The sequence below is a fragment of the Coturnix japonica genome, chromosome 5, assembly GCF_001577835.2.
Source record: "Coturnix japonica isolate 7356 chromosome 5, Coturnix japonica 2.1, whole genome shotgun sequence".
Classification (NCBI taxonomy): Eukaryota; Metazoa; Chordata; class Aves; order Galliformes; family Phasianidae; genus Coturnix; species Coturnix japonica.
Genome location: NC_029520.1, coordinates 10,519,904 through 10,533,754, shown reverse-complemented (window position 1 = coordinate 10,533,754; position 13,851 = coordinate 10,519,904). Strand labels below are relative to the sequence as shown.

The 13,851-nt window shown below is 42.0% G+C and overlaps 1 protein-coding gene across 44 annotated transcripts in view; it reads right to left on the bottom strand.

Annotated features, from left to right (window-relative positions):
* Positions 1-13,851, bottom strand: part of TNNT3 (troponin T3, fast skeletal type) — a 32,544-nt gene that overhangs the window by 13,389 nt on the left and 5,304 nt on the right. For 2 of the 44 annotated variants that reach the window (XM_032444869.1, XM_015863848.2), the window contains exons 3-14: positions 13,627-13,640; positions 12,877-12,894; positions 11,447-11,464; positions 10,605-10,622; positions 9,546-9,560; positions 8,754-8,768; positions 7,929-7,943; positions 7,045-7,059; positions 6,203-6,214; positions 4,660-4,674; positions 2,712-2,723; positions 1,162-1,179 (exon numbers count right to left, since the gene is read on the bottom strand). In XM_032444869.1, coding sequence (XP_032300760.1) covers positions 1,162-1,179; positions 2,712-2,723; positions 4,660-4,674; positions 6,203-6,214; positions 7,045-7,059; positions 7,929-7,943; positions 8,754-8,768; positions 9,546-9,560; positions 10,605-10,622; positions 11,447-11,464; positions 12,877-12,894; positions 13,627-13,640 — 185 coding nt within the window. The remainder of the gene's footprint in view (positions 1-1,161; positions 1,180-2,711; positions 2,724-4,659; positions 4,675-6,202; positions 6,215-7,044; positions 7,060-7,928; positions 7,944-8,753; positions 8,769-9,545; positions 9,561-10,604; positions 10,623-11,446; positions 11,465-12,876; positions 12,895-13,626; positions 13,641-13,851) is intronic. The other 42 variants (XM_015863852.2, XM_015863853.1, XM_015863850.2 and 39 more) reach the window with 41 other exon arrangements.

The window sequence follows — 13,851 nt, the reverse complement described above, 5'->3', positions numbered from 1 at the left end:
ACTGGCTCACAAAAGGTAAAGATATGCCCTGTAATATACTCCACACTACGTTGCCCAGCATACCTGGAAATAACAAGTTGTAAACTGAACTCAAAAGAAAATCTTTGTAACCCCTGACAGAAACTTTGATTTTCTCTCTGACACTGAAATACTGTGCTTCTGGTCTCCAGTGTCATCCTACAAGGAGCTCAAGGGCAGGCTTTATGAAAACAGGAACAAAACATATCCACCTTAGCATAAAAGTTCCTGAATGTCTCTTATGGAAGCTACAGCTTTAGTTACGTAAAAGTAAGGACAAAGTAATAGCTACAGATTCAGACTCATTCTCAGATCCAACAATGCTGGGCTTTCTTGCATCCAAACAGCAGCTAGAAACTTACATGAGAATGAGAACGTGTAAAGTGGAATGATATGAAGATGGTAACAAAGATGATGACAAATATTCAAAAGGTTATTTGTAAAGAAAAACTCACCAACATGGATGCCTTTGCTGGGAAAAGCTGGGGCAATCTCCACTGGGGAGCAATCTCCAAGAGATGCTGCCTTAGTGGTGGTCAGCCCTTAAATGAGGTCTAGAGGAGATGGAGTCAAGCTCCACCCCTTCTGCGAGCACAGCTAAATTACTCTCACTTGTGCTCCCACAGGTGACCCAACATTTGCCTCAGCTGATTAATCAGAGGTTCAGGCTGTGATTAGAAAACAAAATATACAAGTCCCTGAGACATCAGCTACAGATTAACTCTTTCACCTCTTTGTCTCTCAATTCTGTCTTTCCAGGACAACAAACTACATCAGCCCTTTGTGAAGAACACCTGAGCCCTGCTCAGCCACACGTTGTGGGTCATTGTTTAGTCAGGGCTTTATACATATACATGTACATACCCAAGGGATATACTGACCCACAAGCTCCAAAGAATAAAAGCCTGAGGTCACCACAGTGAGGCTGGGACCACAGGATCCACACTGCTGTATCTATTTTGTGGAGCCTTTTTTGTTAGCAAGCATACAACCCTTCTCTCTAAGTTTGTCCAAAGCCATTCAGCGAATCTGCTTCCCTCCCATGCTACCTGTGCTCTTCAACAAGGTCAGTGTTTTCAACACTGTTTCCCCAGCTCTGAAAAAGAAAAAGGGGTGAGAGTCTTTAGAGGTATCAGCACGTACCTTCTTCAGGGGCTTCTTCTGCATCATGGTGTGAGCGGCAATGGAAAGACAGGTAATGGGAAGAAAGAAAAAAGGAAAAAAACAGAACAGATATTTAAAGTTCTTGGAAGCCTGAGGAAGAAACCAGGGAATGTGTGAGGGGAAAAAAGTGAAGTGATTAGTGAATTAAGGCAAAGAGAAAAGGTATCTGGAGAGGCTGTTGGGAGTTAAAGATGCTGTAAGGTTAAAGTAGCAGTAAGTAGGGAGATTAAAGGAGAAGAAGGCTGCAAGGGATCTTTATGGTTAATATTTGTTTCTCTTGCTTTGTTCTCTTCTGCCAGCCCAAGACTCCTGTTCACACACATTCACACCTGTGTTGCAACTACACAGAGTAAATCAGAAGTCGTGTCACATACCCGGCTCATGAACTTCATGTGTGAAGTGTCATGGAACAAGATGTGATGGAAAATAAGAGAATGAGAAACCTGTTATTTCACAAAGCAAGGGAGCTTTTGAGCCAAAGGGGTGGAAAAGTAGAGAGGAAAAGGGAATGGCATTGAGAAGTAAACCTGAGAGAAAGTAAGTTAATTACATTTGGAACAGCATGTAAACAGAAGTCACAGGAAAGGAAAGGAATTTGGTCAAGTGAAACAGATTTATGATAACAGTGCAATGCTTTAAACAAAGCACTTAAGAGCATTTTATGCATAAAGCACAACCTGACAGCACAACGTACTAAGGTCTACCTTGGTTTGAAATATGCACATGAGCAGAGCACATTCTAGGCACTGTCAGATCCATCCTATTCTACAGCAGCATTCCAGCCTGTTCAGGTTAACATGATGTGTTTGGTAACCAGCTGAAATACCTGCTGTAACTCATCATCAGCACTCAGCTAACTTTCAGAGAAGCTCAGTTCTCTGTTATGGATCTATGGCCCATGCTATTTCCTTCCTTGAAGACAATCTGGATGGTTGTGTAAATTTACTGCTCTGCTTCACATCCATTTGCAATGGAGATTTTCAAATTGGTTACTTCAGAGGAAGAAAATGTTGATTAAAGTCTGTGCAAGTCTACAATTCATTCATCTAACTTCAGCAAGGCAAGAATTGATTAGCGATGCAGATCTGAGGGACAGCTTTCGATTTCCAGCCATACATGCACTGCTGAATATTTTGCAAAGCAGGCATAAGAAAAAAACTAACAATGCAAAATCTCTCCGTATTTATGGTCCTTGCAATTAATCAATGGGTGAAATTCTGCTCTGAGATTTGAAATGAAGCTTTCACTGTAGAATGAAATATTCATTCTCATATCACAGCGCAGGATTTAACCCATTCCACAAAGATGCACCCTGCTGATCTATCCTTTCACAATAACATACATGTTGCCCAGCTTTTAATAATGTTTCCAAGAAAGAGAAACAAACAAAAAAATATGTCAAAAATGCATGCAAGGTGCAAGTTATCATTAACAGCTTGGTTATCATCTCCTGTCACCTTGTATTCAATTCCTATGCATGCTGTCCCAGCAGGCAGGCACTGGGGAAGTTTAGACGTTAAATCACATACCTGGAGGGGGGGCTTCATTTAGTAGGAGGTGTCAGGGGAAAAGGATACGAAAGGAAGATAAAAGAATTAGAAGTTATTCAGGAAGGGATCACCTCAAACTTTGGTAAGGTCAGGTTGAAATGGGTACCTTTCACATACTAGGTTATAGGGAGAGTGTTAATAAGTGTGGAAAAGGAGAGCATTTATAGTAGAGTGTGAAGAACACAGGGAGGGGATGTCATAGAAATGAAGGATAAAAGGAATTTGAACGTCAGTGGATTGCAGCCATTTAATCATGCAGCTATAGAAATACTGGACAACTTCAGTATCACCCAGGACCCTTATGTTTAAATAAAACAGTTTCACAAGTGTGCACTGCAATCTGTTTCAGTTGTACTCATGCTCCTGTGGGAAAGTAAGCATGAGGGTATGACAGTGACTGCAAGGAAGTCTTGTTCTGGGTGCATCTTTCCTTTTCCATCTGAAGCGGCCCCATCTGAGATCCACCACTGGCAGATCTGGGGCTCAGCTCCACAGAAAAGGAAATATTCAGGTCTATGCAGTGTTTCTCCTAAGCTTCTGGCAAGGTGCTAGTGCAGACTCAAGTAGTTATATCTGTTTCCTACAGGGATGGGAAATTTTAGGGGATGGATTGATTCTTCATGACTGTGATTTGCTTCAACATCTTCAAACTGCTATGAGCAGAAATGCCTCAGAGTAACACATAGGGATTTAGATACTGCATGCTCTGTTGGTTAGATGGAAAACACCACTGAAGTAAAAGAAATAGGGCAAGGAAACACAACAGCAATAGATCTGATCTCATGCAGGACCCAGGCAGCAACAGCTGATATGCACAAGACAAAGGCAGCATTAACAGAACAAAATCTAAATATTAATAAAGTGTGAAGAGCTGCCAGAAGCTCTCAATGTGTTCACATCTCCTTTATAAACCTTCCTCTCAGTTTGTTACAGGCAGATGTTTCCAGGGGAAAAGACAACAAGGGAAGGCTGTAGGTGAGGTCTGACTTAATCAAATCTCATTAATAATTTGTGCAGATTCCAAGCCAATAATTGTGTTAAAGACCAATACACAGGACCAGGGAAGCTGCTCAGTTGGCTTAGGACTGCAGGGGAAGGAGGCGCAGAGCATGAAGAGCAGCTGATATGGCAGCAAAATGCCCCAGTTTGGGCAAGCTACACTCAGAAAAGACTTAGGAGCAGGTGAGAATGAGCAAATGCAGCTAAAATGAGAGGAGTGAGATGGAAAATGAGAAGATGTGAGAATAGGAAGGGGCTGGTAAGCAGCACACGCATGAATGCTGAAGCATTAAGTCATGTAAAATCAATCAGACATCCCACCCAGCCTCAGATACTGAAGGATGCTGAGCTGGTCTCCCTTGGCAGACAGCAGAGGGGAATAGCTGGGATAGACTGCACTGAGATGTGGCTGATCTCAAAAAACTATGCAAAATGGCACAGAATCACTTGCACACTGTGGAGGATGCTACAAGTTCAGTTTCTGCTCTTCCACAGAACAAACCTTACTTGCAGGTTTCCTGTCAGCAGCCCAAGGAACCCTCTGAGTCCACTCAGTGGCCATTGCTACAGCTGACACTTTAGAATACTGCTTACAGAAAAGTTATTACATTTTTCATGCATCAGTTAGCTCTTCCTCATTATTATTCATCACAGGGTAGAGGGAAGTATTACCGATGGAAGATGTAAGGAAGCTGAAGTTACAGTTTATCATTAATATTTGTGCTTTTATCTGGTTCCTTCCACCATCTTTGAATTCCTGAGTATAATATCAGAGTTACTGATTGGCTTTTCTCTTTTTTTGGGGGGTGATGCTTCCACTTTAACCCATTTCAGAGCACAACCCAATTGTGAAATGGCCAATTGCAATTGAATCTCCAGCACTCAATAACCCTTCACATTCACGCAGAGGAATTCAGAAGTCACATACCTGGTTCATGGACTTCTTTAAGAGGGAAGTAGCAGGTGAGGAGATGCAAAGAAAGATAAGAGAATTAGAGCAGGAAAGAGAGGATCATTAAAAAAAGAAACAAACAAGTTGCAAGTTTTTTAGCCAGGGTGGAGGGGGCAAAAGGGGTAAAAGTCATTAATAAGATTAAAAGAGAAATAGGAGGGGAAATAGATGTCTATCAGAAAACTGTGGGGAGGCAGGAGGGAGGGTGTTGGGAGATGAGATGAAGGTAAATGATACAGTTGTATTAAAAAACACGTAACATCAGTTGGCACACAGATTAACTTGTATTAAAGTCAGGTCCATTACCCATAGGTTTGAACACATGAGAAGGGCACAGAAAACCCTCCCTTATTCATGTGTATAGAAATCCCAGCTCCTGCAGAAGTCAGCGGGCATGGAGGAGCTGGCATCTATATCCCCAGTAGCCAGGATTTTACCATCTATAGGGGGCACACCAGTGCAGGACAGTGAACAGAGCACATTCCTGCTCTCAGACTCATGGGCTGAAGTGTAGGCATCCAAAGAGGGGCTGGGAGGGGCATTTAAAGGTCAGTGGAGTCAGGCTGGTGAGCAGATGCTCTTGGTAGGCATGATGTATTACCATTCTGCTAATCATACACTCTGCCTTGCCAGATCTGGCATCTAATACACGTTATAAAATCAAGGGCAATAGACATCTTGATATTCCCATGTTTGCAAAGTATGTATTAACCCATGAAAATACCAGTTGTGGTGTAATGGTGGGGGGAAAAAAAGCAAGCAAGCATTTTTTTTCCCCCCTGAATGGACCATTGCAGCCAAAATGATGCTACTTGTTCCAACCCTTAGAAAACCAGGTGTGATGGTGTGTGGCCATCTGCAGCTCACAGCTTCAGGTGAAAATGTTTCCATGTCTGTATGCCTCTGCAAAATTCATGTTTGTTCCTATGCAGTGACTGGGGCAGGGGACAGGAGGGAACATGATGCTAAGGGATGTGGCATTGCCACTGGGCATGGCTGTCCCACAACCCACCCTGCAGGAGGAGGTGCTCTGGGGAGCACAATCCCTTTCCCAACTGGTGTCTGCACACACAGCCTGTTTAAGAAAATCAGAGCACGAGAGCAATAAAAGCAACACCCAGCCCAACCCAGCACAGCATGCAACTACTGGAGAGACCAATTGTTGCAATAGCAAAAAAAACCCTAATGCACTCCATTAACAAGCATGCATTACAGGACCTTCTCTGCTCAAGCTGTGGAAACCATTGGTGTGGACAAAGCTCTTAGTTCAATATGAAAAACACATGCTCTTCACATCTTGATCAAACCCCCTGCCTTCCAGCCAGGAGGGCTGTCAGGAGGCTGTCAGCTAGATCAGAACAGCAATTAGTACTTATTACAGCTTGTCCTATGTGAGTGAAGCAGCTCCCAGCAATCATGCAGAGGATATTTTCACATCATCTCCTCTTAAGCCACCTCCAGAATTCCTGCATGTTTCTGCTCCAGACATAAACAGGAATTCGCAAACGATGGCACATACCTTCTGCATGAGCTTTAGTGGGTGGAAGAGTCGCAAAACAAAATGCAAAGAAATACAAGAGCGTTAGGAACAACACCCATACAACAACCTTGCATGCATACAAAAAGTAATATGGATAAAACAAAAAAGCACTACTGAAAATGAGGACACTGATAGAGATAGTAAGAAGGTAAAGTTGATTTAAGTGGCCATATCAGATGTCATTTGTCTTAAATGCACATTTCTGCACTTCTGGATAAAACACACATTCCCACACTGTCAAAGCTCACCCAAGCTTATAGCAGAATTACAGCCTGAAGCCAATAGCTTTTTGGTAGCATGAGGCTGCACTTACTATCATGAGATGGTAGCATAGAAACTCCATTGCATCAGTACAGAGAGCACCATCATTCATAATTTACAAAGCTAAGGAATCTAGAAGTCATTGCCAGTTGCTCTAAAAGCTAAGAAATGGGCATGAGGAAAGGCTGCCATAGGAAAACCAGCCATGGGCACACCAGCAGGTTGGCCAGAACTTGGACCAACACAGGTGGAGGTATGAAGTGTTATGCAACCCAAAGAGGCATAGCCTCAGAGCAGAGGGTACCCAAGTTGCCTATGAGCTTTATGTTTCCCTGCACCTTAACACTTTGTTTTCAGGCAACAATCACTACACTGTATCACTAGAATATCAAGGGTCAAGTCGAAACATGGAGGGAGAGCTGAAGCAAACACAGGTCTAAGTTTAAATCCACACTCCTCTGTCTATTTTCAGCTCCCATTTCCCCTTTAATGTCTCACACCATTTTGGCCACATCTGAGCTTACTCTGAACAACAGGAATTTGGGAATCATCTCACATACCTTCCTCATGATGAGCTTTAGTGAGTGGAAGAGTCACAGAGCAGGATGCAAAGAAAGATGAGAGAGTTAGGAACTGCAAAACAACCTTGCACTCATACAAAACAGAGGGGAGGGGATGTTAGAGAGTATTGTGGGGAAATAAAATAGCATGGATACAGAAATCACTGCTGAAATTGTGGGCACAGGCAATCTGGGACATTATGAGCATAAACCTGATTTAAGTTGCTGTATATGACATCATTTATCTTAAACACACATTACTGCATTTCAGGATAAAGCATACAGTCTCACACTACCATAACTTGCCCTGGTTTACAGTGGAATTACAACCTGAAGCCATCAGCTTTTTGGTGGCATGAAGCTGCACTGATTACCAGGAGATGATGGCCTAGAAACTCTACTGCATCAACATGATGAAAGCTATCTTTAATCATTTGCAAAGCTAAATAATTTAAAAATACTGGCCAGTTGCTTCATTACACAACAGGCCTTAAAACTACAAAATGGGCATGAAGAAAGGCTGCTGTAGAAAAACCAGCCGTGGGCACACCAGCACACTGGCCCAATACAACAGGACATTCAAAGTGTTGTGCCTTCCAAAGAGACATACAGCCACAGAACAGAGTGTTTCCAAGCTGTTCAAGGATTCTGTGTTTCCTTGCATCTTGACACTTCATTTTCAGGCAACAGTTACTGGAGCATATCATCAGGACATCAAGTGTCAATACTGAACAAGAAGGAGTACAGAACCCAACACAGCTGGAGGTTTAATTCTACATTCCTGTGTCTATTTTCAGCTCCTGTTCCCATTTAAAGTCTCATGTCCTCTCGGTCACATCTGAGTGTACCCCGAACAATGGGAATTTGGGAGTCATCTCACATACCTTCCTCATGATGAGCTTTAGTGAGTGGAAGAATCACAGAGCAGGATGCAAAGAAAGACAAGAGCGTTAGGAACTGCAAGACAATCTTGCATCCATACAAAACAGAGGGGAAGGGATGTCTGAGGCAGTATTGCGGGGAAATGAAACAACAAGGATATAAAAATTGCTAACGAAATTGAGGGTATAGGGAACCTGAGAAATTATGAACACAAACCAGAATTAAGTAGCTATATAAAATGTCATTTGTCTTAAATGAACATTAATGCATTACTGAATAAAGCATATACTTGAAACCAGCATGCAGTGGACAAGAAAGTCCTTTACATCAACATGAAAAAAGCCATCTTTAAACATTTGCAAAGCTAAACAATATAGAAATCATTGCCAGATGCTTTATAACACAACATGTATCAAAGTTTTTTTTTAAAAATGGGCATGAGAAAAGGCTGCCATAGGAAAACCAGCCACGGGAACACCAGCAGGTTGGCCAGAACTTGGACCAACACAGGTGGAGGTGAAAAATCTTGCACCTCCCGAAGAGACCCACACAGTCTCAGAGCTGAGGGTATCCAAACTGCCTGAGAGCTTTATGTTTCCCTGCACCTTAACACTTTGTTTTCAGGCAACAATCACTACACTGTATCTCTAGGATATCAAGGGTCAAGTCGAAACATGGAGGGAGAGCTGAAGCAAACACAACTCTAAGTTTAAATCCACACTCCTCTGTCTATTTTCAGCTCCCATTTCCCCTTTAACGTCTCACACCATTTTGGCCACATCTGAGCTTACTCTGAACAACAGGAATTTGGGAATCATCTCACATACCTTCCTCATGATGAGCTTTAGTGAGTGGAAGAGTCACAGAGCAGGATGCAAAGAAAGACGAGAGAGTTAGGAACTGCAAAACAACCTTGCACTCATACAAAATAGAGGGGAGGGGATGTTAGAGAGTATTGTGGGGAAATAAAATAGCACAGATACAGAAATCACTACTGAAATTGTGGGCACAAGAAGCCTGAGATACTATGAACATAAAACTGATTTAAGTTGCTGTATACAATATCATTTATCTTAAATGCACATTACTGCATTTTGGGATAAAGCATGCACTTTATACCAAGAGAGGGTGGACAAGTAAGTCCTTTATATCAACATGTTAAAAGCCATCTTTAATTATCTACAAAGCTAAGCAATAGAGAAATAGAGGCCAGTTGCTTCATTACACAACAGGCTTTAAAGCTGGAAATGGGCATGAAGAAAGGCTGCCATAGGAACACCAGCTGTGGGCACATCCACAGGTTGTCCAGCATTTGGCCCAATACAGATGGATGTGAAAAACTTGCACCTCCCAAAGAGACTCACCAGCCTCAGAGCAGAGGGTATCCAAGCTGTCTGAGTTTTGTTTCCCAGCACCGTAACACTTTGTTTTCAGGCAACAATTACTACACTGTATCATATCAGTAAGACATTAAGGGTCAAGTCAAAACATGGAGGGAGTGCAGAACCCAACACAGCTCTAAGTTTAAATCTGCACTCCTCTGTCTATTTTCAGCTCGGGTCCTTGGCCACCTCTGAACTTACTCTGTACAACAGGAATTTGGGAATCATCTCACATACCTTCCTCGTGATGAGCTTTAGTGAGTGGAAGAGTCACAGAGCAGGATGCAAAGAAAGATGAGAGAATTAGGATTCACAAAACAACCTTGCACTCATACAAAACAGAGGGGAGGGGGTAAAGAATAAGCTTGATTTAAGTGGACACATTAGATGTCATTTGTTTTAAATGCATATTACCTTCCCAAAGAGCTTCTTTAAGTGGGAAGTACCGTAGGACAGAACTCGAAGAAGCATTGAGTGAGCAGTTAGACTAAAGGGTATGTGATGATCTGCTCCTCTTATAAACAGATTTACAGGTTTTTCATATGTGCCTGTAGCACAAAGCTTTGCAAATGCAAAGGGAACCAACCCACCCTTTGGCTCCTCATACTCAGAGCACCAAACCCCAGACAAATCAACTACAAAGGGTGGGTTTCTGTTCCATCCCCTTTCCTAGTCCTGCAGACACCACAAACCCTGCAGAGAGCCAGACAAGTTATTTGCCACTATCCTCACAAATGTAACTAATAACACCATAGAATGCAGGCATTATTATTTATATTATATATAATACTATATATTATAGTCTATAACTTATAATATATATGACATACTATATATAATATTACATATTATAGAATATGTACTGTGTAACATATGGCTACACACATACCTCACCACAGATGGATTTTGGCTTTAAAATCCATCTAATCACTTTCTGCCAAGCTACGCAGGAGAAACCAGTTGTTATGGGATGTAGACCTTCAGAGCTAGAACTCAGCTGCTCTTTGGCTGGTATTATCAACACCCAGGGCTAAAAACCAGCCTCAGAGCCACATATCCCACACTATTCCCTCCCCAAAACCAGTGGAGGTGTTGATGGATACACAGAGTGGTGGGACCCCAAAATTTCCTCAGACACCCTCCTAAACCATTTGATCCTCATGTAGGAATGCAGAGGCTCAGGGAAGTAAGTGTTTTCAGGTGAGGTATCCCTTGTTCCAGCATCCTTCTCTCGCCTCTTGTTTTCTTCTACCCTGAGCCTTGCAAAGAGCAGAGCCGAGATGTCCTTCCACATACCTTCCTCTTGGACCTCTTCTGTGGGTGGTAAGATCATGCAGCAAAGAGAATGAAGAAGAAAATTAAAACAGAAATATCTGATTTAAACATCCTTCAGGTTTTCCAAGCACACAGGGTAAAAATACACAATAATGAAATTACAGAATCAGAGAGAAATAAAAAATAAGACCTTTATGGGCATGTTATGGGGTTCTAAATGTTACTGAAATATGGGAATATGACCACAAAAAAAAAACCTCATTACAAAGTCACCCACTGATTTATCTTTATTAGAGCTGGTTGAAGTTTCCTAAGGCTCAGTTTTGATGAAATTTTAGCCACAAATAAAATTTCTCCATTATTATTTTTTTAAACCCATGTTTCTTGAACAGTTACAAATTTAGATTTAACACTGCTCAAATTTTGAACCGTTAAAGAAATTCATCTCTGAATTTCAAGAAATGGATGTTAATGTCACAGAGTTCTCCACCACCTTTTTTTTTATTTTTAACCTAAGATTTTGGAGAGAGGATTTAACACCTCTGGAACAAGAAAGTTACACTGCAGTAAAAAAGATAGACTGAACCAAATAAAGATCTGTTTCCATATACGTATATAACTACACACTTGTATATGTGTGTGCATATTTATGTATATATGCACATCATATATGTGCAGCCACATAGAAAAGACCCAGTTTCCTACCAGCTCAATAAGTGACATCAATAGCTGTCATTGCATTGATGTCTGTGGCTCAGGACCACATCCTGGCCACCAAGCAAGAACTGTTTTGCTCTGCATTTCTTTGTATACATTCTTTCTCTGTACCAAGAGAGAAAGAAAGCAGAAGCCATGTCACATACCTGTTTCATGAGCTTCAGCTGGCAAGCGTCACAGAACAAGAAGCCACAGCAAACAGGAAAATGGAAACAGAAAACTGTTAGAAACTGGTATTCCAGTCAGGCAAGGCCTGGAGAATATGTGGTTAGAAAGTGATGGGAAAAAGTTATATGGGTTGCTTTGGAAGATAACACAAAAGTCAAGCAAAACTGTGGAACAATGCAAAGATACACATCAGAGGAGGTGGTCATGCAGATAAAGAAAGGTAGGATGATAGTCAGCTGCCTTTTAATTTCAGTTATTACAATATTGAAACTCAAAAGGAGACAGTAAGGGATAGAAGGAGAGAGGGAAGGAAGGAGAGAGGGAAGAAGAACTTTTAGGAAGGCTTGTCTGTAGGAATGACACCCTTGCTCACTCTTTGGGCATTTGACAAGATGCAAAGAAAGATGGAGTATGAGCTGCACTGACACCTCCTCAGCTCTACCCCTCTCTGGGCAGCAGCCACTGGAGACACCTCTACAATGCATTTGTTACCCACACGTGCTGCTTTTGGGCCCTTGATCTCCTTATCTCCCTGGTAGGGAAGCTGAGGGAAACACAGCTATGCCTTAGAGCTGTAACTATTCTGAGAAGCTCCTGTCTTTTCCTATCACTGCTCATGGGAATTACTTAAAGGCAGCAACCTAAGAGGAAATAGCTGCTGGACATTTCTGCAGATGACAGAGTCTCAGAGGTGGGCAATATGGGAAATTCCACCTCCCAGAAAAGGCTTTCACATGACCTTTTAGAAAACATCTTGGACATTGAAGTGAGCTCTTAGAAAGAAAACTCCTATGGATGTGTCCCAGAGTTTTGCCCTCATTTCATTTCCAGATACCATGGGAAAATGAAGGATGACAACTGACAGCTACACTTGCCTGAACATGTCAGAAGCGCCCAGCAAAACCAGTGATACACCTCCAGAATCTTCCCCTCCCTGCTGGCTGCAGACTCTGATACGAGTCAGGTGAAAAATCTCAGGGGTGTGAAGGGCTTTTCATACTCCATCTTTCCAAAGCTTCCTCTGTGTCTTTAGCAGCTTGTCAAAACTGCTTTTGCCAGCTAATGGTGCAACTGAAAGACAACTTCTTTGCCAGATTATTCCCTGCCTCACCTTTTCCAGACTTCCCAGTACCCTATGCCTGGCGCTCCAGAGGAGCCAGGCAACCCAATCTCCTTTCCAATTTCAAGATTCAGCTTTATCACCATCTCCTGTGGCTCCTACAAATATCATGTTTAACCACAACATTTCTTTAGATCATGATCCCAGCTTGGCCATGTTTGACTGACAGATCAAGTGTTTCAGATCACCTTTAGTGGCAAGTGCCAAAGAGAGGTGTCAAATACAGACAAGAGAAAGGCAGAACCAAGAATCCAGGAAAGATCAGTTACATTCCAAGTGTTTTGTTACCTTCTTCTTCATATTCCTCTGCATTGAAATATAGGAGGTGGGGGAGAAAAAGCAGACAATCATCAGCTTTAGCACCCAACACACAGCCAGCAACAGGTGACACACCAGTAGGATGTCACCCACAACAGAACCCTTTAAATTTCACATGGATATGGGCAAGATGCCCTCAGAGGGGTCACTTTCAAAACAGAAAGAAAAACAGCAAGCAAGATGCCTTTGAGAAAAGGGAGCTATACAATGGGAGGAGGGCAATATCGTATTTAATTTTTTCTTGGGTAATGGAAGCTCAGGTGCACAAGCATGTTGGGGGAATGAGGTGGCAGGGAGGTCGGATGAGCATACAAAAAAAAAAAAACCAACAAAAAAACCCAAGAAAATACAAAGAAAAACCTATTTGTTGCTATGTTGCTTGCATACATTGTGTTTCTAACTTTAAAGCAGAAATTATGTATACAAAACCATCAAAATAAATTGCCAGCAGATGGCAGTGTCCCTACAAAAAAGAGCAGCATCCCCACACAGTCAGGACGTCAGTTTGGGGCAGAAATCCCAAGGTTTGCCCGCAGCACAGACAGGCAAACATTGACTAGCAAAAAAGACTATTACAACAACACATATTTAGACATCAGGTAAAGTTAACTGCAATGGTACATTGCAGTAAGAGACCAGTGATAGGCAGAATGGAGAAGGTAGACACAGTCAGTGAATGCTACAGACTTGCACAGAAGAAATCAGAGATTTTGGACTCACCCTCTCCGTGCTCCCTGTGAGAAAGAAAGAAGAAAAAAATTGTTATTGAAAGTACATTTTTCTTCCACTCCATAATCTTGCCAGGTTATGCTGAAGAAACCCAATGCACTTCTGTTTAAAGTCTATGCTGTTTCTTCTTTCCTCCATTCTCCCTTTGCTTTCAAAAGAGACATTTCATTTTAAGACAATTAAAAGTCAGTTTACTAATGTTCCTGATTCTGCTGG